This window comes from Colletotrichum siamense (genome assembly GCF_013390195.1).
Source record: "Colletotrichum siamense strain Cg363 chromosome Unknown KSG_Cg363_contig08, whole genome shotgun sequence".
Classification (NCBI taxonomy): Eukaryota; Fungi; Ascomycota; class Sordariomycetes; order Glomerellales; family Glomerellaceae; genus Colletotrichum; species Colletotrichum siamense.
Genome location: NW_023501021.1, coordinates 3692553 through 3713883, shown reverse-complemented (window position 1 = coordinate 3713883; position 21331 = coordinate 3692553). Strand labels below are relative to the sequence as shown.

At 54.8% G+C, this 21331-nt stretch overlaps 7 protein-coding genes across 7 annotated transcripts; 3 read left to right on the top strand and 4 right to left on the bottom strand.

The window, feature by feature from the left end:
• Positions 1-203: 203 nt before the first annotated feature.
• apn2 (DNA-(apurinic or apyrimidinic site) lyase 2) lies at positions 204-2278 on the top strand (the record flags this gene model as incomplete). Its single annotated transcript, XM_036644332.1, has 5 exons — positions 204-231; positions 289-301; positions 355-400; positions 450-582; positions 636-2278. The coding sequence occupies 5 exons, from the start codon at positions 204-206 to the stop codon at positions 2276-2278; spliced, it is 1863 nt and encodes a 620-aa protein (XP_036490345.1).
• An 884-nt stretch (positions 2279-3162) lies between these two features.
• mta-1 (mating type protein mat1-2-1) lies at positions 3163-4005 on the bottom strand (the record flags this gene model as incomplete). Its single annotated transcript, XM_036644331.1, has 3 exons — positions 3163-3362; positions 3414-3739; positions 3806-4005. 3 exons carry the CDS (start codon positions 4003-4005, stop codon positions 3163-3165), a joined length of 726 nt encoding a protein of 241 aa, XP_036490212.1.
• A 2257-nt stretch (positions 4006-6262) lies between these two features.
• On the top strand, positions 6263-7281 carry CGCS363_v012481 (uncharacterized protein; the record flags this gene model as incomplete). The annotated part of the gene is made up of 2 exons (XM_036644330.1): positions 6263-6557; positions 6608-7281. The coding sequence occupies 2 exons, from the start codon at positions 6263-6265 to the stop codon at positions 7279-7281; spliced, it is 969 nt and encodes a 322-aa protein (XP_036490821.1).
• Positions 7282-12713: 5432 nt separating this feature from the next.
• On the bottom strand, positions 12714-16154 carry end4 (Endocytosis protein end4; the record flags this gene model as incomplete). Its single annotated transcript, XM_036644329.1, has 5 exons — positions 12714-12800; positions 12902-15312; positions 15371-15852; positions 15907-16047; positions 16123-16154. The coding sequence occupies 5 exons, from the start codon at positions 16152-16154 to the stop codon at positions 12714-12716; spliced, it is 3153 nt and encodes a 1050-aa protein (XP_036490409.1).
• Positions 16155-17651: 1497 nt separating this feature from the next.
• Positions 17652-18371, bottom strand: CGCS363_v012479 (60S ribosomal protein L21-A; the record flags this gene model as incomplete). Its single annotated transcript, XM_036644328.1, has 3 exons — positions 17652-17982; positions 18156-18271; positions 18336-18371. 3 exons carry the CDS (start codon positions 18369-18371, stop codon positions 17652-17654), a joined length of 483 nt encoding a protein of 160 aa, XP_036491000.1.
• Positions 18372-18722: 351 nt separating this feature from the next.
• RPS9 (40S ribosomal protein S9) lies at positions 18723-19532 on the top strand (the record flags this gene model as incomplete). The annotated part of the gene is made up of 4 exons (XM_036644327.1): positions 18723-18730; positions 18795-18851; positions 18930-19028; positions 19121-19532. 4 exons carry the CDS (start codon positions 18723-18725, stop codon positions 19530-19532), a joined length of 576 nt encoding a protein of 191 aa, XP_036490999.1.
• A 259-nt stretch (positions 19533-19791) lies between these two features.
• SLU7 (Pre-mRNA-splicing factor SLU7) lies at positions 19792-21180 on the bottom strand (the record flags this gene model as incomplete). Its single annotated transcript, XM_036644326.1, has 1 exon — positions 19792-21180. One exon carries the CDS (start codon positions 21178-21180, stop codon positions 19792-19794), a length of 1389 nt encoding a protein of 462 aa, XP_036490994.1.
• Between the last annotated feature and the right edge of the window lie 151 nt (positions 21181-21331).

Below are 21331 nucleotides of genomic sequence, written 5' to 3'. Positions count from 1 at the left end.
GCGCCATCGTTTGTGTCGTGTTCCTCTTTTAGTCACTGACTCGCCGCTCGCTTCTACATCTTCTCTGTATTGGTCCCTCCATCGACGTCACTCGGCATCTCTGGGAGTTTTTGATGTTGAAGCGAGGTGATACCGGCGTTTGAGCGATACCCATTTGATTTCAAAATTGCTGAGCTCAGCTTCAAGAGCGCCTCTTCGTCAATATGGGGCTTCGCATCGTGACATGGAACGGTGAGTGAGCGCACATCTGGTGTCCCTTCAAGGCCGGCGTGGCTAACTCATCTCAAGTCAACGGCATCAGGTTTGAAAGCCTCCGTGTGCACACCCATGAGCAGTCAGCCTAACAGCCCTCAGAAACCCATTCGGATACCAACCATGGCGGGAGAAGCGAACATACCAGGTCCGACGCCCCCATCCTCACTTGCATCCCTCCCTGACCTCCTGCCCAGGCAATGTTCGACATCCTTGAGGCGGACATTGTAATCATGCAAGAATGCAAAATCCAGCGAAAAGACCTTACAGATGAGATGGTCCTCGTCCCCGGCTGGGATGTCTTCTTCAGCCTGCCAAAACACAAGAAAGGTAACACCTCTCCCGAAGCCGCCTAATTCTCTCATCCCTAACCACACACCCAGGATACTCCGGCGTGGCAATCTACACCCGCAACGCAACCTGCGCCCCCATCTGCGCAGAAGAAGGCATCCTCGGCGTCCTCACCCCGCCGGGCTCCTCCACCCCGTACCGCGACCTGCCCCCGGACCAGCACATCGGCGGGTACCCTCGCGCCGGCCAGCTGTCCTCCGAAGTCGACGCCGCGACCCTCGACTCCGAAGGCCGCTGCGTCGTCCTCGAGTTCCCCGCCTTCGTGCTCATCGGCACCTACAGCCCCGCTACGCGCGACTCCTCCCGCGACGACTTCCGCCTCGGCTACCTCAACGCCCTCGACGTGCGCGTGCGCAACCTCGTCGCGCAGGGCAAGGAGGTCATCCTGACGGGCGACCTCAACGTCATCCTCGAGGAGCTGGACACCTGCAACCTGCGCGAGATGCTCCGCAAGGAGGGCATGACAGTCGAGGACTGGAAGGGCATGCCGTCGCGGCGCATCTTCAACCAGCTGGTCGTCGGCGGCAACGTTACCGGAGCCCGGGACGAGGGGCGGGATAAGCCTGTGCTACACGACCTGACGCGCATCTTCCACCCGACGCGACAGGGCATGTTCACCTGCTGGGATACCAAACGAAACACCCGCCCGGCCAACAACGGGAGCAGGATAGACTACATACTCTGCTCGTCAGGCATCAAGGATTGGTTCACGGACTCGAACATCCAAGAGGGGCTGATGGGGTCGGATCACTGCCCGGTATACGCAATCATTGGTGATGTCGTCAATAAGGATGACAAGGATGTTCCCATCGTCGATCTTATGAATCCGAGCGACATGTTTCGACAGGGCGACCGTCTGCGAGAGTGGGCCGCAAAGGACCTCCTCCCTCTCTCCGCGAAGCTCATTCCCGAATTCGACAAGCGACGAAGCATACGAGACATGTTCATGAAGAAGCCGACCGCAAAGCCAATAACTGATACCCCTCCCTCTTCCATCTCCAAAGATACCCCTTCTCAACAGCCAAAGAGCCCCTCATTTCCCAATGTTCCCGACGATCCTCCCTCACAAACCTTTGCCCCGTCGAACACGAGCAAGATACCTCCGACCGTCCCTGATAGAACGTTACCTCCATCCTCATCTGCCCCCGTAAAAAGGCAGGCAGAAGCGAAAGACACAAAGCGGTCCCTGAAGAGAACAAAGACGAACGACAACGACTCCAAGACAAACAAGCAGAGCACTCTGACAGGCTTCTTTAAACCCAAGGCCCCGGCTGCGAAGCCGACAGGCGCCCACGCAGAGAGCGAGATAATCCCCGATTCCAGCGACAAGAACAATGGTCCCGAGGACCAGTCACAGGGGAACAAGGCTGCAGTGCTAGTCGGTTCCCTCTCAACGGTAGCGGAGGTCCCTGCGACTGCGGAGTCGTTGACCTCGCCCTTGCCCAGCAAACAGCAACAGCCGGCATCAACCCTGGACCTGTCGGCTACCGAAACTTCTGAGAAGGTCTTTGATCCTATCGAGACCAAAGAAGCGTGGTCCAAGTTCAGCCTGGGCAAGAGGGTAGTGCCCAAATGCGAACACGGCGAGCCTTGTGTCAGCTTCCAGACCAAGAAGCCCGGCATCAATTGTGGTGAGATCCATCCAAGCAACGTCTTCCTTATTCGGAAAACTTAGGCGAATGCCGGGGGTCGTGATTGGTGCAATGGGTACTGACGATCTGTACAGGGAGATCATTCTACGTATGTGCCCGCCCGTTGGGGAAGTCGGGGGTCAAAGAATCGGGGACGGAGTGGAGATGCGGGACGTTCATCTGGAGCAGCGACTGGAAAAAAGATCAGACCTAGTTATTTCCGTGATGCGCCGTCGAGACAGTGGCTGGGCATCATGGATGGTGTTAGCAGTCTGCAGTGGCGAAGAGCAACATGTGGGCGAACCAATGGTCCTCATGGCGGGGGGCAAAAGACACTCTAGGTATCGGGCTGGAATAGATGGTCTATGAAGATAATATTTACTGGCTTGCAGATTATAATTACAGAAAAAGATTCGCGTTCGCTTTGACATGCGAATACATGGGTTGTGAGTACATTTTTTCCGCCAATATGTTCATCAAATCGAAGATCCCTGGTTCGCGTTGCCATCGAAGCAGATGGGCCAGGATGGTTCTTGGTTCCTCAGATCCGGCGATCTCCTTGCGTTCGCACGCCTAAGTATCGCCGCACAAAGGTCTGTTGGTTTTTGGTGCAGGACAACTCTTGCTACAGCATGCGGCAAAGAATCGATGACCAGATGTGTGGTCGCCTCCTGGGTCACGCTGACTGAGTAGAGATCGAAGACAGCCGCAAAAGGCGCCACATTCTTAGGCTCATCTGGTCGCTGATGCTGCCAGTCTAGGACACAAAGACAACCTGAGGTCGTCTGGCAGCGCCGATATCGGTTCCGTTTCGTGGCTGGTGCTACAGCGACTCGGCGCAGTCGGTAGGTATAACTCATACTCCTCCGTCTGGACCCGACAAGTCGGCGCGCTGATGGTGTTGTCGCTCTCGGGTAGGAGGCGGCCTCTACCTCATTGACGCTGCTAAGCTGGCCTTCTTGCTTTGGCCACTAGGCTTTCGATGGCGCTTCTCAGACGGCTTGCGTGGGGTGTAACGGTAGTCGGGATACATCATCAAGAGGCGCTCCTTGTGCATCTTTGCAAGTTCGGTATATTTCTGGCGCACGGCTGGTGATTCGCTGTTCCATTTCTTGCCTAAGCTAATGGCTATTGTTGGTCAGCGCCTGTTCCCGAGGGGAACCAAGTCAAAGTACTCACAAATATCGTTGTTGCTTAGGTGACTGTTTTCCTGCTTCATGGTGGCATGGCGATCTTTGCGGTAGAGAATGAAGGCATTGGGAGGTCGAGGAACCTTGATCTTGCAAACAGGCTCTGGGCTTTCGGTGCAATGGGCGCCAGCTTCTGAGCCAGAAGCGTCCTCTAGAAAATGGCTTGGTGGTCGCTGGACGACGATGGCAATGCCGTTGACTGAGACGATCATGTGGGGGCCAGAGACGAACTTCTCGCAGGGCCCGAGGACCCATCTGTCTGCATTGCCGTCCATGCCATCCTTTGCCCACATGACGGGCTTCCTGAAAATCCGTCTGCAGCGTATGGTTAGATGCGTTCGGCATGTTGATTGAAGGAACTGAGGCTGAAGGTAGACCAACCCCATATAGAAAGCCATGAATGCTTGCCCGTCCTGGCCAAGACCAAGGTAATCCTTCTGAGAGACAGCAACAACGGACTGGAAGCTATTGAGCTGAAGGTCCAGTGTCTCCTTTGCGATCTGTAGGATATCATGTTGTAAGCGAGAAGGATCCATGCAGCCGGCAATGGTCTGGCCGGGATTGAAGTCGTGGAATGACATGGCGAGCTGGCGAGGCGGTGTAAGACGGACAGGATGCGGGGTTGAGGTTGGCGCAGATGTTGTTGGAATTATGGGTATGGGAAGTGGTGTGTGTAGATGAAAGGATGGATCGTGAGATGGAGACAAGATCTTCCAAGATCGATGGGGTCTCGGGCAAGATATACTGTCGAGGAAGTGCCAATTACAAACGAGGCATAGGTAGTCCAGGACAGCGTTGGGGGAGAGATATGAGGAGGGTACGAGAGGCAAGATACCCAGTGCAAATCGCATATGGAAAGGCTCGCTCATAGAAGGGTCCTAAGTTTGGGGAAAGCACCCCCATCACAGACCAAGCCCATAGAACACAGACCGCAATGCCTCAGGACGACGGACGAGGAACGGGTTGGCGAGAGTGCCCAGCCTTTTGGTGTGGGGCAGTGTCTTAAACCAGAAATCACTGCAGGGGATCCATCTTGCCGTGGCAGGTCTGGATGGCCATGGCAAGCTCCGGTTACATGATGTGTCTGGGGGCCTGCCCTGGACTCTTGGAGAGGGGAGGAAGGGCCAGGGCCAGGGTCAGGGCCAGATGAGAAGGAACCCGCCAGCCCTGGACGAGGACGTGGAGGTGCATCGATGTCGGGCGGTCCTTCGGTATCTGCACCTGTCTGTCTACCTTGCCTTCCTTGGCTTCCTTCCACTGTAGGCGAAACCACGACCCTGCACTGTACACATCATGTTTGTCCCTACGACGCGGCGACACCTGTCTCCAAGTAGTTAGAAGGAGGCAAAAGGGCAGGGAGATACTTTGCTGGATGACGGCCCGAGATGCAGGTACCTCGCACCAGTTTGGGGGGAAGAAGCAAGTCCAGTCTGCCCAGCTGTCAAGAGAATCTCAACGGCCGCTTACGTCTCCATGCAACCATGTAGTTTTGGTCGACCTTAATCCACCGGCACTGCTAGCTGCAGTCTTTCCTCGCTACCGTCGTCTTGGCCTTCTGTTGCGGGCATAGGTAGCTGAGCTTCTTGGATCCTTCGGGTATAAACCTGTGTTCGGTGTTATCTCCCGTACGTGCCTCACTCCCAGAGCTGAGCAGTTAGAAACCCCATCATTTCCCCATTTTCTCGCGAAAATATCGCGCCCAGCTTCATACACATTGAAATGGTATTTTAGCACAACAAATGATATAGAAGGGATGGCGATATCAGCAGCAATCCATGATACGTTACCTTGCCCTCAGCACGATGCAATGGTGCATGTTTGGATGAGCAGACCAGGCATGGATGATGTGCGAGGAAAATAGAACAGCTAATGACGGTTTGGGCATCTGTTAACGAGTCTTGCTCCTGGGTGCACACTACGGGCTGTGCTCTCTGCGCTCTCAGCACATTTGGGTGGAAAACAGCAACCAACAGAGGCACACCACCCCGCTGGGCTTGCTGCTGCATCTCTGATGTGGTTGGTGTTGGAAGGGAAGGCAGAGATGCCAACACCGCCTGTACCAGCCAGCACCAGCATCCACCTCGGTGACAGGCAAGAGAAAAAACAAAAGATATTAGTCTGCCGGGCGAGGGTCACGAAAGTGCTGCATGCTGCTCTGTGCAGAGAGGGGGCATGTTATTTCTGATGCATCATGGTTGCAGCGGTCGCCATCTCAACCCTAAAATCCGGGATCAATGACATCGCCCGGGCTTCTCTGTGGACGTTCCTGCATTTTGTTGCTTTCGTAAATTAACGTATCACAACCTCAAGCCGTGCGAGGTTCAGGGTAGGCTTTACGAAGTTTTACACCAAGTTGATGTTTTCGAGAAGCTTTCCTGACGTCTTGCTCGGACTCACACCCTACGTTGCCCTCGAGGTACATTCGACATTTTGTCCGGACTCCAGATTGGCTACATCAATAAGGCTGCGACCAAGAGGGAATAGATCTGGTGCCCACAATTCTGTATTCTTTTCTTCTTCATTTCTCCAAAAGTCATTCCCCAAAAATACTTTTGCCGGATGTCATCGCGACGCTGCTTTCGGTCAAGGGTCGCTTTTTTTACATTTCACGAGCGTGGGACCTTTTTGTCTCTTGCATCTATCCTTATTTTCGCATCTGAGGGCATCCGACTTTTTTTTATCTTCACAGCATATCTTTGGACTGGCCCCCATCTGACGTTTTCTTCTTTTGTACGATAGCCTCTTGTTCATCCCCTTCTTGCACCCATTTACACCGCATATTTTCAGCCAACGGCTGCCACGGTTTTGGTTAGTATTCTGCCGCCACCTCACTCCAACATGTCTCGGGACGAAGAGATTGCATCAAGCGAAAGCCCTGGCATTTTGAGGGCCCAGGCAATGAACGAAGTTTTACCACGCCGCGATCTCGACATTTTCACCACCTCACGCATGTTTCCCGAAGGGGACTGGGTTCTCTCAGAATTCGGGCGTCCTCATCAGTTCCAGGCGGCCTACTGCGTGCCAAATCAGCGAGGACATCTGGTTCCCGCTCCTATGCCTCCAGTCAATATTTCGGCAGTCACCAACGAAGAGGAAATCTACAACCACTGCACCGTCTATCAATTTGCCCCTGGTGAGTTACACCACCATCATCACTCGGGGACCATGACTGACATCCACCAGCATATCAAAGCCGAGGTGACACAGCACTCCACGGCGCTTCCAACGCAGCCAGCCACCAACCGCAACAGCATCTCGGTCGCGGGTTGGCGGCAACCAACGGCAACTATCAGCAGTTGCCGCCGCATTCCCAACCTGCCGATCAGTACCGCTTCGACTCAGAAAAGAAGGATCCCTTCATTCACTCGGGTGACACCAGTTTCTTCGCGAGTCCTCCCTCTTACGCATCCGCCACGGCCGCCCACCTGCATGCACCACGTCCACGAGACAAAGAAACGGATTTGCCGCCCGCGCCGATGCATGGCCAGAATTTCATCAGCTTTTCGGAAGAAAACATCGTCGGCGAATTTCAAGCGCACCCTTCGATAGGGGCGAGCTCGTTTGCTAGCACGATGTTCGACGATTCCTTCCGTAACAGCCCGGAATCGGAAGAAATTCACGGCTTTGAATCATTCACATCACAAGACTTCTCTTCCAACATTCACAGCCAGGCAATGATTGCGAGCGACTCATTTGACATGGGTTTTGCCCCTCCGATGACGACGCACCTCCATGAGCTGGCCCTGGAAGACATTTTCCCTACAGGCAACGGATCTAGCAGGGGTGGCCAGAGCCACGACGACGACGAAGACGCTCACGGGGAGAGCGAGATTATTCCCGTCAAGGCGCAGAGATAATTTCATCTTCTCAATCAAATTTTCTCTTTTGAGTTATCAACAAAACGTGGTAAACATTCTTTTTCTAAATTGTGTGGTTGGGTGCAATCATTTGTAGTTCTGGGCAAACATGTTTCAACTTGGGCACAGTTTGGTCCTGAACAAGGTCAGCACGCTCGATGTTTTCTGCCAAAAATCAGTTCGGAGGGCCAGAAATGGCAGCTTGTCTTCAGCAGAATTTGGCTCTATCGACTGGGGGTATGATTGCAGGACATTCGACCTCAGCTTCTGGAAGGTGGAGTTGGTAGGGGTTTTGGATCGCCATGCATTTCTGTGTGATCAATGACCAGGCTTTGCGCATGTTTCTGGCAATTTTCTGGATTAGACGCTAGATAGAAATCAGCCGAAAGACGAGAGAGAAATGACACAGATACTTCCCTCACTCTAGCATACCCTCAACCTCCCCTCTACCCCTGCCTCCGTGCGGCGAAGTGCGAAGCGGGCCACTTGACGTGACTGTTGCTGTCAGGGCTTGAAGAGCCATGTGAGTGCGGTTGGCAAACATGCTTGACGAATTTAATCTTGGCTGGAAATCATGGGATGCGTTTGATTGGGTACCGAGACACTGGTTGCGAGAGCAAACAAACGTTGTAACCCCCAAGAGCAGCAAGACCCTCGTCGTCGAGATTAGCATCTAGACCAAGCCAAATTAGATCAGCCTCTTGCGCTTAGCGGCAGAAGGACCCCTGCAACGCCCCACATTTCGTCCGAACTGGGCTCTTCTGAGCCCCGTTTCTGCGATCGAAAGGCTCCACGGATGCCCCCCTCCTTTCTCCAAATCTTTGACTTGTCTCATCCGCGAGAAAGAAATGCGCGAAAAGGGCCGCAAAACAACAGCATACTTCCTTGCGCAAGAACACAGACGACAGGAACATCATTGCGCCCCTCGTATCTGCTTGAGACGTGCGCTTGGTGTGGTGGGTAACCCCCAAACTCATGCAGGAGAAGCTGACCGTCTTCAAAGCCCACTTTCAAAAGCCACCAATACCGAACCAGTGCAAGCAAACAACATTGCCGCTTTGAGCAAGATCGACGCCTGGGTCCTGGCACTTTCGAGGGAGGACTGCCTCCACCGCCAGGGATGTCAACCCAGGCACTGCAGTCGTCTCCCTGAGAAATGGGCTGTTCACAGTCTTGTTGGGCTCGTCGGGGCTGTCTGAGCAAGCCGCTCTGCTTCTTGAGGCATTCGATCCAATCCGAGATATGCGGTGGAGAGCACCGCCCCTGCCATCACTTCACGCGCTCAAGGGTTGGACGCGGAACCCTGGCCCTGCAGCTCTTGGTCCCCGTGGTCGCCGATGTTCCCACTTGATCTCCAGCACTTGTCTTCATCAGGCGGAGCAAAGAAGGCACCATCGTCACTGTTGCAGCCTTCCCTCTTCGACCAGACATACATGATCGTTGACCTTCTCTCCCCCCGCCTTCTCCAAATTGCGACACCCTTCTGCAGCTGCGGCAGGAGCTGGCTGCTAGGGCTCAACAACGTGTCCCCCTTGTGATCCTCGCGGCACCTGCCAACCTATTTTTGCCCTTGTCAGGAAAGAAGGGAGGCCTTCACCGACCTTGCCGACATCATCGCCAAGAATCTGGAAGATGCCACTCGACACCCATCGACCCATGCCCCACGCAATCTGTCCAGCATCTTCGACTCATCGACACTCTTCATCACCGCCCCGGCACAGTAATCAGGATACTGTACGCTTCTACCAACCAATAATTACCGCTTTGGACTGCCTCTGCTACTCCCCCGCATTGGTGAGAAATGATCCGAGCCTGCGGGCCTCCCTGACCGCCTGGTAACGGCCCCCAAGGAACACGCCTGGAGGTTCAGGGGTACGAACGTAACAGGGACCCCTTTGGGATTCCCGTCTTCACAGGAAACGATCCCCTGGATCACTCCGCGCAACGGCTGCCATCAGCTATCGGCGTCTAATTTCCGGCTGCCAAGCGATTGTCAAGGACAGCGTCGCCTGCCTTCTGGAAGTCACCGCCCGGTCCAACCGCCCAGATCCCGGCACTCGATCTTACACCTGGTCTCCAGCACAGACGTACGGCCGTAAGGCAACAGGGGACCGATGTTAGGTGGGAACAAGACATACTGAATGAGGCCGTTAGCCTGGAGAACACCCCCGTCATGGCCTGGCGTTTCCCGCGCTAGCTACAGTCGCTGTATGGTAATCCTATGGGGGGGCTTTACCTTCTTTACATCTCCCGAACCTCACGACTTGGCTCACAAAGCCTTGCGGATACGAATGCGGTCAAACTAGCGGCTCGGTTTACCGAGTTGACAGACCAGTAAAGGAACAGATGGGCCTGAGAGTTGGGTAGATCTGAAGCAGCTCTTCCCTTTGTCGCGCCAGCAACGGAACGGTTGTCAGACTCATCGCTCTCTTGCGTCGGGAGACCAAAGTGACCGATCCAGGGCTCAACTGGTCAGGCATGTTCTGGGAATGATAGACGAGGTCACCACACCATGCAAAAAGTCGGTGCGCGTCACAAATTACCAGCAGCGGGCGCAGAGACTTGTTATCGCTAATGATCAACAGGTTGGCGCGGGACGCGCGCTTTTCAGCGGCCTAGCATGAAGTACATTCTCTACCCAATACGGTACCTCATGAGCCTGTAGAGTGAGTATCAGCAAGCGAAAAAGTGCAGGTTGTCATTGAGAAGGTGGCGGACAAGCGCGAAGATCGATAATGGGGCGATTGGTGAGATATACGATCGCGCTTGGGATCTCATGGTCTTGGAGTGGCCTATTTACGTGTGGTGGCACAAAGGTTCGTTTGTTACGAAGTATACAGGCAGCAGTACAAGGCACTCAAAGACCAGGCGAGCACTGGTCGCCAATAGCCCCTGCAATGACCTGTCATCTGCGCTTCAGAATCCATGCCTTGGTTCCGAATCTGACCACCAGCAGACTCTCTTCGACACATAACCTTCTCCGACAACACGCGTCAACCCTGCGTCGAATATCCAATCATTCTGTTTGGACTAGGTGGTTCCTCTTCTAGCTAGCGCACTAGAGTTCACATCGTAACTGAATGCCATAAGGCAGACACACCAGGGAGCAGGGAGGAAACGAGTGGGCTAGGGCCAGGACATGCCGACAAGACATGAAAGAGGGACCCCCAAGGCCATCATACTCGTCTCAGCCAAGCCTAGCGTCACTCACAGAGCTAGGACAAGCGGCTCATGTCTAATCAGAGCGGCGCCCTTCTTCACCAGCACCCTGGCATTCCTTGCCGCTTCCCCAAGGATTTGTTCGCCATGTCGTCCGCCATGCCCTGCAGCCCCCCTCCTTGGCAAAAGGAGGCCTTTGATTCCGGGCCAATCGATCACCACCCGCGTACGCCACAATGACTGACAGGACCCCTTTCCGATTGCAACAACATCACACGAGGATGGTTGATGCCCCTGGTGGCTTTCTCAACGGTGCCCACGGCAGAAGCTAACCCCCCCGGAGTCACCCATTGATGATACAGACACGCAAACGGCTAGACGATTCAGTACTCACGCATGGACAGGTCTCGATGCTCAGATCTCATCGGAGTCTTTGGGCGAACCGGGGTTGTAGGAGGTGCCCGAGCCCACACTCGGGGATGAACGTCTTCCAGACGGCATCTTCTGAGGAGCGTGATTGGATTCCATGCCCGGTTTTTCACCTGACTTTGATCGCGTAGTTCAGTCTGGACTTTTGAAGCCAACGCTTGGGGTCACGGGAACCCCGAACAACGAGATTAATCGCTTGTCGTTGCCACTCTGGGTCTCCTGAACGTCTCAGTCTTTCTCTCAAATGACAAAGAACAGTAGCTTTGATCATAAGGATAGCCTAGGCCGGATGGTATATCCAATGCGTAATCCGTGTAACACCGCGGAGAAACATCTTGTACAACTTTCGTGTGGGTTCCATCGGAGGCGGGCTCGACCTCCGGGATGAAGTCGACGAAACCACGTTCTTCGGAGGGCCGGACCCCGCCCCGGCTGGCGTGTTGTGAGACACTTTGACTCAACGCGGGATCTCGGGCGACTCAGAACTGAGTCAAATGCCTGAAAGCCCCCCTTTTCCATTTATCGACGGAAAGCGTTTGGTCTACTCTAGCAGCTGAGACCAGACTCTTCCAGTAGATAGGCCAGCGGATGCGAAGGCGGACGCGAGGGAAGGACCGGCGCGAGAAAACAGTATGGCAATTGAATTCGTAGTGACAGCTAAGCCCTCGGTGATTGGATGGGAAGAGACGATAGCCCGCCTCCGGGCTGTGTTGGCACGTCAGCTGGCGTTCTCGCGTGCCTCCCACGACCCGCGGAACCGCTCCTGTTTTCTCCCTGGCGGAAGCGGGAGATGAAAGATCAAGACATGTCGTCAAGTTTCACTTTGGAGCCGCTGCGACGCTGGGATGCGAGGCTGCTGTGACACGGGTACCTGCTGTTTCGACGGGAGAGTGCTCCGTGATCCCGCGGCTGCTCGCATATTCCCCACAGTAGTAGCGGTGATGGCAGCAATATCGTCGCTACAACCTCATATTAATATGTCTGGCTTGTTATTGGCGATATGATATCTCCTCTAGCAACACTGAGCCATGGAAACCAAAGCTGACTGCCAAGATTGACCCATCTTTCGGACAAGTTCCATACTTGCCAACACAGTGCAACATCCTCAATCGTCAAACGAACCATCACCTGGAATCTTTGCAAACGCCAGCCGCACATCAAAAAGCCACATCATCATGCCTCGGACTCAGGTCCGAATTCCCTAACCAACAACAACTAAATAAACCCAACGGCTTCAGCTCCGACGCTCCCCTCAGCCTCTGCCCTTTCACCGCTTACGCTCCAGGGCGTTAGACCGCCGGACGTGTTCCTATTACCGGGCTTTCGAATGTCGAGGCGTTTCTCGCTACACGGATCACTCATGTGTGGCCTACATCCGTTGAGGGGAAAACAGCCAGGGCTAGATCGCGGAAAGGGCGTTTTCCGTTTTCATGTCTAGCTTGTCACGTCGACGCTACGGGGCGGAGAGAAGGGCGGGAGAAGGAGACAAGAGACAACAAGCCACAAACGAAGGGAGAGAAGACCGGGTAACGTGTGGGCAGAGCACGCGGATAGTTGAAAAGCCAATAAACTTCATCAAAATTCTGCCAGTCCTTTCCGCCCTGAGTAAATGCTCGCGGGAGATTGGGTGTGAAGATAGAGCTAATAAACAACGACTACCAACGAATGCTACTAGTGCCCGCCATCGCCAATCCACCTCGATGTGATTTTTGAAACTAATAAAAACGGGAATACACAAATTGCTACTCTCTCGGGAGGTGACCGGCGATGTCGTCGGAACTCCCTTGACGGCGGAAGATATGTCCGCCGTCTGATAGGACGGACTGTTGTAGCCAGCGCGACTTCTACTCTTCCTGGTAGGAAATCTTGCGCATCTCTCCTAGCCTATGTCGTGCCGCCGATAGGGCATTCTCCAGCTGCAGGATCTCGACCTAGTAGTAGTAGCGTAACGTATGAGCATAATCATCTCTTCAAATATCGCCAAGAAAAGCCTCGTCTGCCAAGAAGGCATCGATGCCGAGTGATAACGTACCTGCTGCTCCATCTCCCGGACCTTGAACTCGTGAGCACCGAGCTTGGAGTAGTCGACCGCCTCGTCCTCCTCGTTGCGGTCCTTGATGATGCTCTGCACCTGGCGCACAAGCGCTCTGCAAGCGGCGCCGACGGCCTTGGAGGCCTGCTCGAGGTTCTCCTGGCTCTTGGACATGAAGCCCGCCTTGACTCTGCTGGCGGCGACAAGCTGCGCGGTGGATGCCGCCACGTCGTTGGAAGCCACAATGAGCTGCTCGGGGCTGTTGCGGTTCGAGAGGACGCCGTCCGCAGTCTCGATGAGAGTATTGGTCGACGTCGCGACGGCCTTGGCTGCCGAGATGAGACCTTCCGTCCACCTGTTGTTCTTCTTGTAGAAGGCGGTACGCGATGAAGAGCCGCGACCCGCCTGGACGATCTCCTGCTGAGTCGCCGTGGCAGCCTTGATGAGCTGTGCAATGGCGTTGGTAATGGCCATGGCGGCGTCCAAGATCGTGTCGTGAACCTTGAGCTCGTAGGTGGAGTAGCCGTCGCGAGGCTTGTTCTTGAGCTTGGCCAGGCGAGCTGCGGCGGCCGCGATGGCATCAGCAGCCTTGCTGAGCTCCTGGTCAACGATGTCGCCAAGATCGCCCTTGCCTGCGAGCTTGCCGGCATTGGGAGCAAAGGTCTCGACGAGCTTGTTGAGCTTCTGCAGGTTCATCTGCACCTCGTTATTGCTGTTGATGACAACATCGGTCTTTTGGATGGGATCCATGCCCTCCAGGCGGAAACTCTGGAGACCGCGGAAGAACTTGACAGTCGACATGGCAGACTGACGAGTGCCGTTCATCAAGGAGTCGCCCTTCTTCTCATCGGTAGCCAAGCGAGTAATACCCTTGGCGTTAGTGCAAACATCCGCGACAGCACCGGCGAAGACGTTGATGGTCTTGATCAACTCAGCATGAGTGGCGTTAGGGCCGTCAGCAATGAAGTTGTTGAATGCCGTGGCAAACTCCATGGCACTGGAAGAGGCCTTCTCGATTTGCGACAGAACGTACGAAGGCGAGGCGTTCTGGTTTCCGGCCTGCATCGTAGAGTCCAACTCGTACAGCGCGTCGTCCACTCTTTGCACACCGGACTGCAGCACCGAGTCGATGATGTCGTTGATCTTGTCCAGGTTGGCCATAATCAGGGCATCAATCTGTCCGTCAATAACCTGATCCGTATCGCCCTGGTTGAGCTTCAGCTCGTTGAGCTCAATAAGCGTCTGGTCCATGCCGGCCTTGTAAACCTCGAGCTCCTCCTCCTTGTCACGGAGAAGCTGCTCGAGGTCGCTGCTGCCATCCCTGAGCTTAGCCTGCGCATCATCCAGAGCGCGAGACTTCAGACGCAAAGCCTCCTCGAGATCGGCCATCTCACGGTTGTACTTGGACAACATGGTTGAGAGCTCGTTACCCTTGCTTCTCTCGATGTTGTCGGCCCGGTCCATGGCCATGCGGAGCTCGCGCTTCAGCTTCTCAAGCTCATCCTTGTTGGCCCCTGAAAGGCGGTCCTTATCGTGGAGCGCGCGATCTCTCTCTCTGATCATATCCGCGAGCTCAAGGTTTTTGGTCTTAATCTCACGCTCCAGCTTCTCCCTGCGCTCAATAGCTTCTTGCGCAGAGGCTGCCTTCAACTGAACAGACTTGAACTTTTGAAGAAGGTCCAAGTGCTCGTGGCGAAGCTGTGAGTAGAGCTTCGCAAGGGCCTCGTACTTTGTGCGCCATGTGTTGACCTGCTCTTGCAGAGCCCGGATCTGGTCGTCCTTGCTGCCGAGTTGCTGGCCGAAATGTCCTTGGATCTGAGAAAGCTCGCTCTCCAACGCCTTCACCCTCTGGTCGTACTGCTGCAGCATGAGCTGATCTCGCTCATACTGAGCTCTGGCATTAAAGTTCTCCTGCTCCAGCTCCGCAAGTCTACCCTGCGTCTGGTATTGGAGCTGCTGCTGCATGAGCGCCTCCTGTTCGCGGCGCTGCTGCTCAGCCAACCTACGCTGCTGCTCCTCGAAGTCGCGCTGCGCTTGCTCCTGTGCCGCCAATTGCATAGCCTGCTGCTGTCGTGCCTGCTCCTCCAACACCCTCTGCTGCTCCTCATATTCGCGGTTTTGACGCTCGAGCTCGTTCTTCCAGAACTCAGAGATATCATCCGGCTCTTGCGACTTCGGCTCAGGGGGCGGTGTCGGGCGTCTTTCGATCTCCTGTTTCGGTCGGGCGGGCAGCGCGGGCGCCTCATCGTCCTCCGCCAGCAGATTAGGCGGATCCTGCGGCAGCTTAGGAATCGTAATCAAGCTGGTCAGGTATCGGAGGTTTGAGCATTCATAGTAAAACTTGACGAGACGATAGTGTTGAGCATCGTATCTTTCGCGCAGGGGTTGGAGCACATCAGCGTCGCCGGTTGCTACGAAAGTCAGTCCGATCGGTCATCGCTTCAAACAGAAAGGGATTGCGGGACTCACTGGAGTGCATGGCGCGCAGCATGCTCGTGATGAACTTGTAAATACCGTAGCTCTCTTGCACCAAAGGCACAAGAGCAGAAATGCGACACTCATTGTTTCCGACGTGACGGAAGTGCGAGAAGATCAGCTTCTGGAACTGCTCAATCTTGTCCTGGAGGGTCATCAGGTCGGTGATCGTCTCGTAACCTTCGTTAGGATCGTTGATGGCCTTCAGACTGAGATATTCCTCATACTCGAAGGTGCCGTTGAATTCCGGGTGCTGCTGGTGGAAAGAAAGCTTGGCCAGGAGATAGTACACATATTCACGGATCAGGGGTCCGTATCCTCGCACGCCCTCTCCGCCCATCCCGCGGTTCAAGCTGTCAATCCACCCTCTCTGCGCCATGGCTTCCCTCAAGGTGTTAGGGTGCCCTTCTTGGAGGACTTTGTGCAAGGTAATCAGAGCCTTGAACGTCTGGACTTCATCGGCGAGAATAGGCTGGCTGCAGAGCAGCATTGTCAGCGTTTGCCTTTTCGTTGCGAGCGCATTCACCTACACCTTGATCCCGGCCCAGAAGGCCTGGGAAGAGCGATGGTCCCATGTGTAAACGATGCAGCTTCGGACATGTTTTCTCTTCGGCGCAGTCTCGTCGGGGTTCGTGGCCTTCTTAATGTTGATCGCCAACTCCTGGTCGGTCCTGAAGAAGTGTCAGTGCACCGTCACCGCGAAATCAAGCCAGGCATTGAGCTGATGATGGAGAAAAATGACGGACTTGGTATGTCTGGTATCAGGCACGGCAGCCATCTTGTCGGTTTCGTACGCGCGCGAGGGCGGAACTCGTGAGGGGGGTGGTTGACGCTGGTGTTCTAATCGAAATGGTCCGAGGATATGACGTCTCCCAAACGTTTAAAAGGAGACAGCTCCACGTGCAATGCTGCCTGACGGTCGCAGGGGACCAGACTACAGGAAGCAGCGATTAACGAGAGAATCGTGAGAAGAAATTGTCAGCGACTTCCGTGCCGAGAGGAAGAGAGAGGCGGGAAGAGTCGTCAGCGGTGACAAAGCTCTAGAACGTTTGGCAGCTCGAGTGTGGCTGGGTTCTGCAACATGCGCAAGCTCCGGCGATAGTAGCGCCAAGACGACCCCGTAGGTTGCGATTCGGCTCGGTTCCAGTCGGGTTGGGCATAAAGCCATGGAACAACGCTAATCCGGGGCAAATGTCAGTGACACGGGCTGTCACTTTACCACTGCCACAGAGGGGCCAGGTACCTAAGCTCCGAACAGATGCCTGATCTGATGACGATAATGGTGGGGTAAAACGATCAAAGTTGGCCCCAAGAGGTCCCTGCGGCACTGCCCGGACTTCTAATTGCGATGCACACTGACAGGTCCTTGAAGATGTGTCTCTCGACAATTCTGTCAAGCGAAGTGATGAACTACAGTTGGAATGAGACAGAAGAAACGCAAGCAATTGTGGAAGCTTTTGTGCAGCCGATCCTTCGACACACGGTTACAACAGCGCATTGCATGTATCAAGAACAAACTCATGACTGTAGTCAAGGGGATGAACTCAGCTACAGTGCATATGCGGATGCACCAGGAATCGCCCCTCGCATCGATGGCGGGTTTCAAGTGAGTTGCCCAAGTGCATTGAATTCTTTCCCTAACCAGACCCGGAGCCAATTGGTTGTTTCCATATGCTGGGCAGTTATAAGCTTGTGATGGAACAATTTTGGCCGTTACTCATGCAATGCCGGCCCCGAACCTTGTCGATTGGTACTCTAGCGGGCATGGGAGTAGCGCTGAGATAATAAGAGAGTGACCAACCCAGACGAAGAGGATCCGATGGGATTTCAAGGATGGCAAGGGAAGCTTCGTGCTTTGTCATCACACTTCAATAATTGCATCCAACACGCAAGGTCATGTTCTTCCATTGATCGAGGGTATCATGAAGCCCGGCGGAGGACCTGGGCCATCTATTCTGCCTGTCAACCAAACAGGCGCACTGGATTGACAGTGGTTTCCTCAATAACACAAAACACCCAGACACCGGACCTGTACCGCGCTCCCGACCCAGAGGGACGACCCCGAGGCACGGCGGCAAGGTCGCAGAGGGGCCAACGGGTCTCACGGGTAGCATTTCGGCGTACAGGCAGACGATGAAGTGTCATTGGTTTCTTTTTTCCATTCCCTATGAACGTTGCCGAAAACGTGATGCCTTTCCATGCTAGAATTCTTTCCGTTCCTCACGTAAACACCCCATGCAAAAGAAGAACTGCCAAACCCCCCACAAAGACACTCTTAAATCGTCGTCTCGTAAGGAAGGGGGGTGACGGTCTCGGGCTTGTTCTCCTTGAAGGAGACGGTGCGGGCCTCGCGGGGGAGGGCGGGGAGACGCTTGAGCTGGACGGGCTTGCCCTCGGCCTGGGCCTTCTTCTTCAGGGCAGCGTTCTCCTTAACGCGGCGGAGGAAGTCGTCTCTGGAGCGGGAGGGGTGGATGTGCTCGATGCGGAGGTTGATGCGCTTCTCGATGTAGCGGTGCTTGACCTTCTTGTAGATGATGACACCGACGGCGGACTTGGTGACGTTGTAGATGACACCGGTCTTGCCGTGGTAGACCTTGTGAGGCATACTGCAGACCCGTCCTGTCAGTCTCCTGTTTTGCGCACACACAAAGACACACAAGACCCTTGACACCACACACAACACACACACGGCCACAATTTCGACCAACTTCAAAGTTTCCTCGATTGCGCCGTGTGTCGTGCCATTGTAATTCCAAGGTCGGGCGGGTTCGTTGCTTACCCCTTCTGGACGGCACCGTTCGCCTTAATGTCGACAATGTCGCCAACGCGGTACTCGCGGAGGTACGTGGAGAGCTTGATCATACCCTTCTCACGGAAGTTTCTGGAGAACGCATACTGCAAACAAACCGTCAGCAATCCGCCCGCAATCTCGAAAAATCGTTGGAATCGTTAGACATACGCGCGTTCCCGCGCGAAGACCCGCTGGGTGACCCATTTTGCCGGTGTTTTGTCGTTAAGGGCGGTTGGTGATGGTTAGTTGTCGTCGAGGTCCTGAGGAGATCGCGAAAAAAAAACTCCAGGCAAAATTTCGCATTCGGCAGCCGTCGTGTGGGAGCTGTTTCCCGAGGGCCCTGGGGGGTCGCACTTTCCTTAGGGCACCTGGGTCCGCCACGTGACCCGCCATCCCCAATTAGGCAAGGCCAGCGCAGGGCGTCTCCACCACAAGCGAGCCCTGTCCCACGCCTTTCTTGCCCACCTTTGCATTTTACTGTCTGCCTTGACACTTTTTTTTTTTCTTCGTGTATCGAACGACAACGACAACGAGGAAAATCGACGGGTCGGCAAGATGGCTCCGTAAGTTGCTGGCGATGGTGATGGCGCATTGCAATTCGACTTGCTGACGATGATTGCGCAACAGTCTCACTTACTCCAAGACCTCCAAGGTCCCCCGTCGCCCCTTCGAGGCCGCCCGATTGTCAGTATTCTCCGGCCACTGAACTAGAGCTTGCTCGGTTTACGTCGTGAATTCCGAAAACTGACTTCGACATAACAGGGACTCCGAGCTTAAGCTCGTGGGCGAGTACGGTCTCCGCAACAAGCGTGAGGTCTGGCGTGTCCAGCTTACCCTCTCCAAGATCCGTCGTGCTGCCCGGTATGTGTTTCTCTTGCTGGTTGCGCATGTGAACACACATGTTTGCGCCTTTGGTGTGGGAGGGGCACAGTTTTTGCTAACACCCATCACAGTCAGCTCTTGACCCTTGACGAGAAGGACCCCAAGCGCCTCTTCGAGGGTAACGCCCTCATTCGCCGTCTCGTGCGTGTCGGTGTCCTCGACGAGTCCCGCATGAAGCTCGATTACGTCCTTGCCCTGAAGGTCGAGGATTTCCTTGAGCGTCGCCTCCAGACTTGCGTCTACAAGCTCGGCCTCGCCAAGTCCATCCACCACGCCCGTGTTCTCATCCGCCAGCGCCACATCCGTGTCGGCAAGCAGATCGTCAACGTTCCTTCCTTCATCGTCCGTCTCGACTCCCAGAAGCACATTGACTTCGCCCTTACCTCGCCCTTCGGCGGTGGCCGCCCCGGCCGTGTCCGCAGAAAGAAGGCCGCCGCTGCCGAGAAGGCCGACGGTGGTGACGAGGAGGAGGATGAGGAGTAAATGCAACGCCACCATTTAGGCTAAGGATAGGTCAACAAAAGCTCTGGGACTGGCTGGAAAACAAAACCAACCATGTGGGAATTGGGGTGTTCATAGTCACGGCGTTCGCCAGAGGCAAAATGGAATGATTGCATCAAATACGGGATACCACGAATGAATGTTACAGAAAAGTCAATTTTGTTCAGGAAACACACTTCACCCTTGCACGCCAGTGATGAAGGGAATGGGTATCATTTGTCCAATGCAATGCCTCGATAGTCTAAACCAATTCATCCTTGCCCAGGAACTTTGCCATCGGATCGTTTGCTGCCGTCCGTTTTCTCCTGTACTCTTCCATCTCGGCTTCTGATACACCTCCCATCATCTCCTCCACCGTTCGCTTCTTCGCCACCTTCTCAGGAGGGATCTCCTGCTTGTCTTCCTCCTTGGGAGCCTCGGGAGCCTCCTCCTGAGCAGCCAAGGCAAGGCCAGTTCGCTGGCGTTCCGAAGCTTCCCATGCCTGTTTGCCTTCCTCGCCCGTGCAATAGCTGTTCTTGACTACCGAGTGACAACAAGCGTAACCCCATTGAAAGTTAGACCACCAACTTCCCCAGATGGAGGTGTGGTTGTGGATGTAGACGTCCTCGGGGTACTTGGACTTCGCGATGACCTTCGGCGCACCCTTGATGAGGCCGCTCTCGTCATACTCAACGTACTGCTCCGACTCGGTGATAAGGTTCTTCATCTCTTCAGGCATCGTGTACTGCGAGGTGTCGCCGTACATGTCTTTGAGCTTCTTCTCCCTCTCCGCGCGCTTCTTCTCTGCCTCCTCCTTCTCCTTTTTGCGATAAAACTCTCCGGCGGTAGGGTTCGCCTGCAAATGCTGCGTGGTGTCACCACTCTTCTCCTGCGCTTCCCAGGCATACTTTTGAGCCTTTTCAAACTCGTTGGCATCGCCCGAGCCGCGCATGAAGCCCTCCTCCGCGAAGAGATTTGCCGCTTTGTCCGCAGTCGCACCTCCGTCCACCAAGGATCGCGTCTTCGGGTCGTATTTGGCCGAATCCAGGTCCAAGTTGACGAGATACTTGGCGGTGTCCTCTCGTATTCTGAGCTGGCGCGTAGCAGTACTCTGGTGCTTGCTCATATCGTTCTCTTCTGCGTACTTGTCGCCGTCATCTTCGTCTTCAGCGTCGCCTTTCTTGAGTGCCTTCTTTCTCAGCGCCTCCATCTCGTTGAATTCTTCCACGACATTCCGGTATTCCTTGGGGTCATATCCGTTCCAGCGGTCTCGCTTGGCGTCCCAGCCGAGGTTGACGTCTTGAATAACTTCATCTGCTTGGATATCCTTGCCGGTCCACTTTGCGCCTTTCGCGCGCGGTCTGCTGAGGCAGTCTTTTGCTTTGTGTGTCATGGCGCCGCAGTTCTCGCAAGCGCCCTTGCGGTACTTGGTCGCAGCCGGACCAGCCTTCCTGCCACGATCGTACCATTTTGACTGATCATTCTTCTTGTTTTGGAGACGCTGATGCTCGAGATAGTCGGTCTGGTCGCCTTCTTCGCCGGCGTAGAACGGCCTTTTACTGATGAAAGAGGGGATATAGATGTTCTCTTCCTTTGAAGCGGCGCCTGAGGCCTTCGGGTCGGGTTTCCGCGGGGGCGGTGGTGGAGGCATCTTGGCTTTCGAACAGAAGTGCGTCGTTCTGCTTGGTCGGGAAGGGAGGACAAGATATGCCGAGCGCACCTAGTGAAGATTTAGGTAGGCAAGTTTGACAAGATGAATGGCGAACGCGACGAAAGTCAAGCCGAACTTGAGCAAATACCAA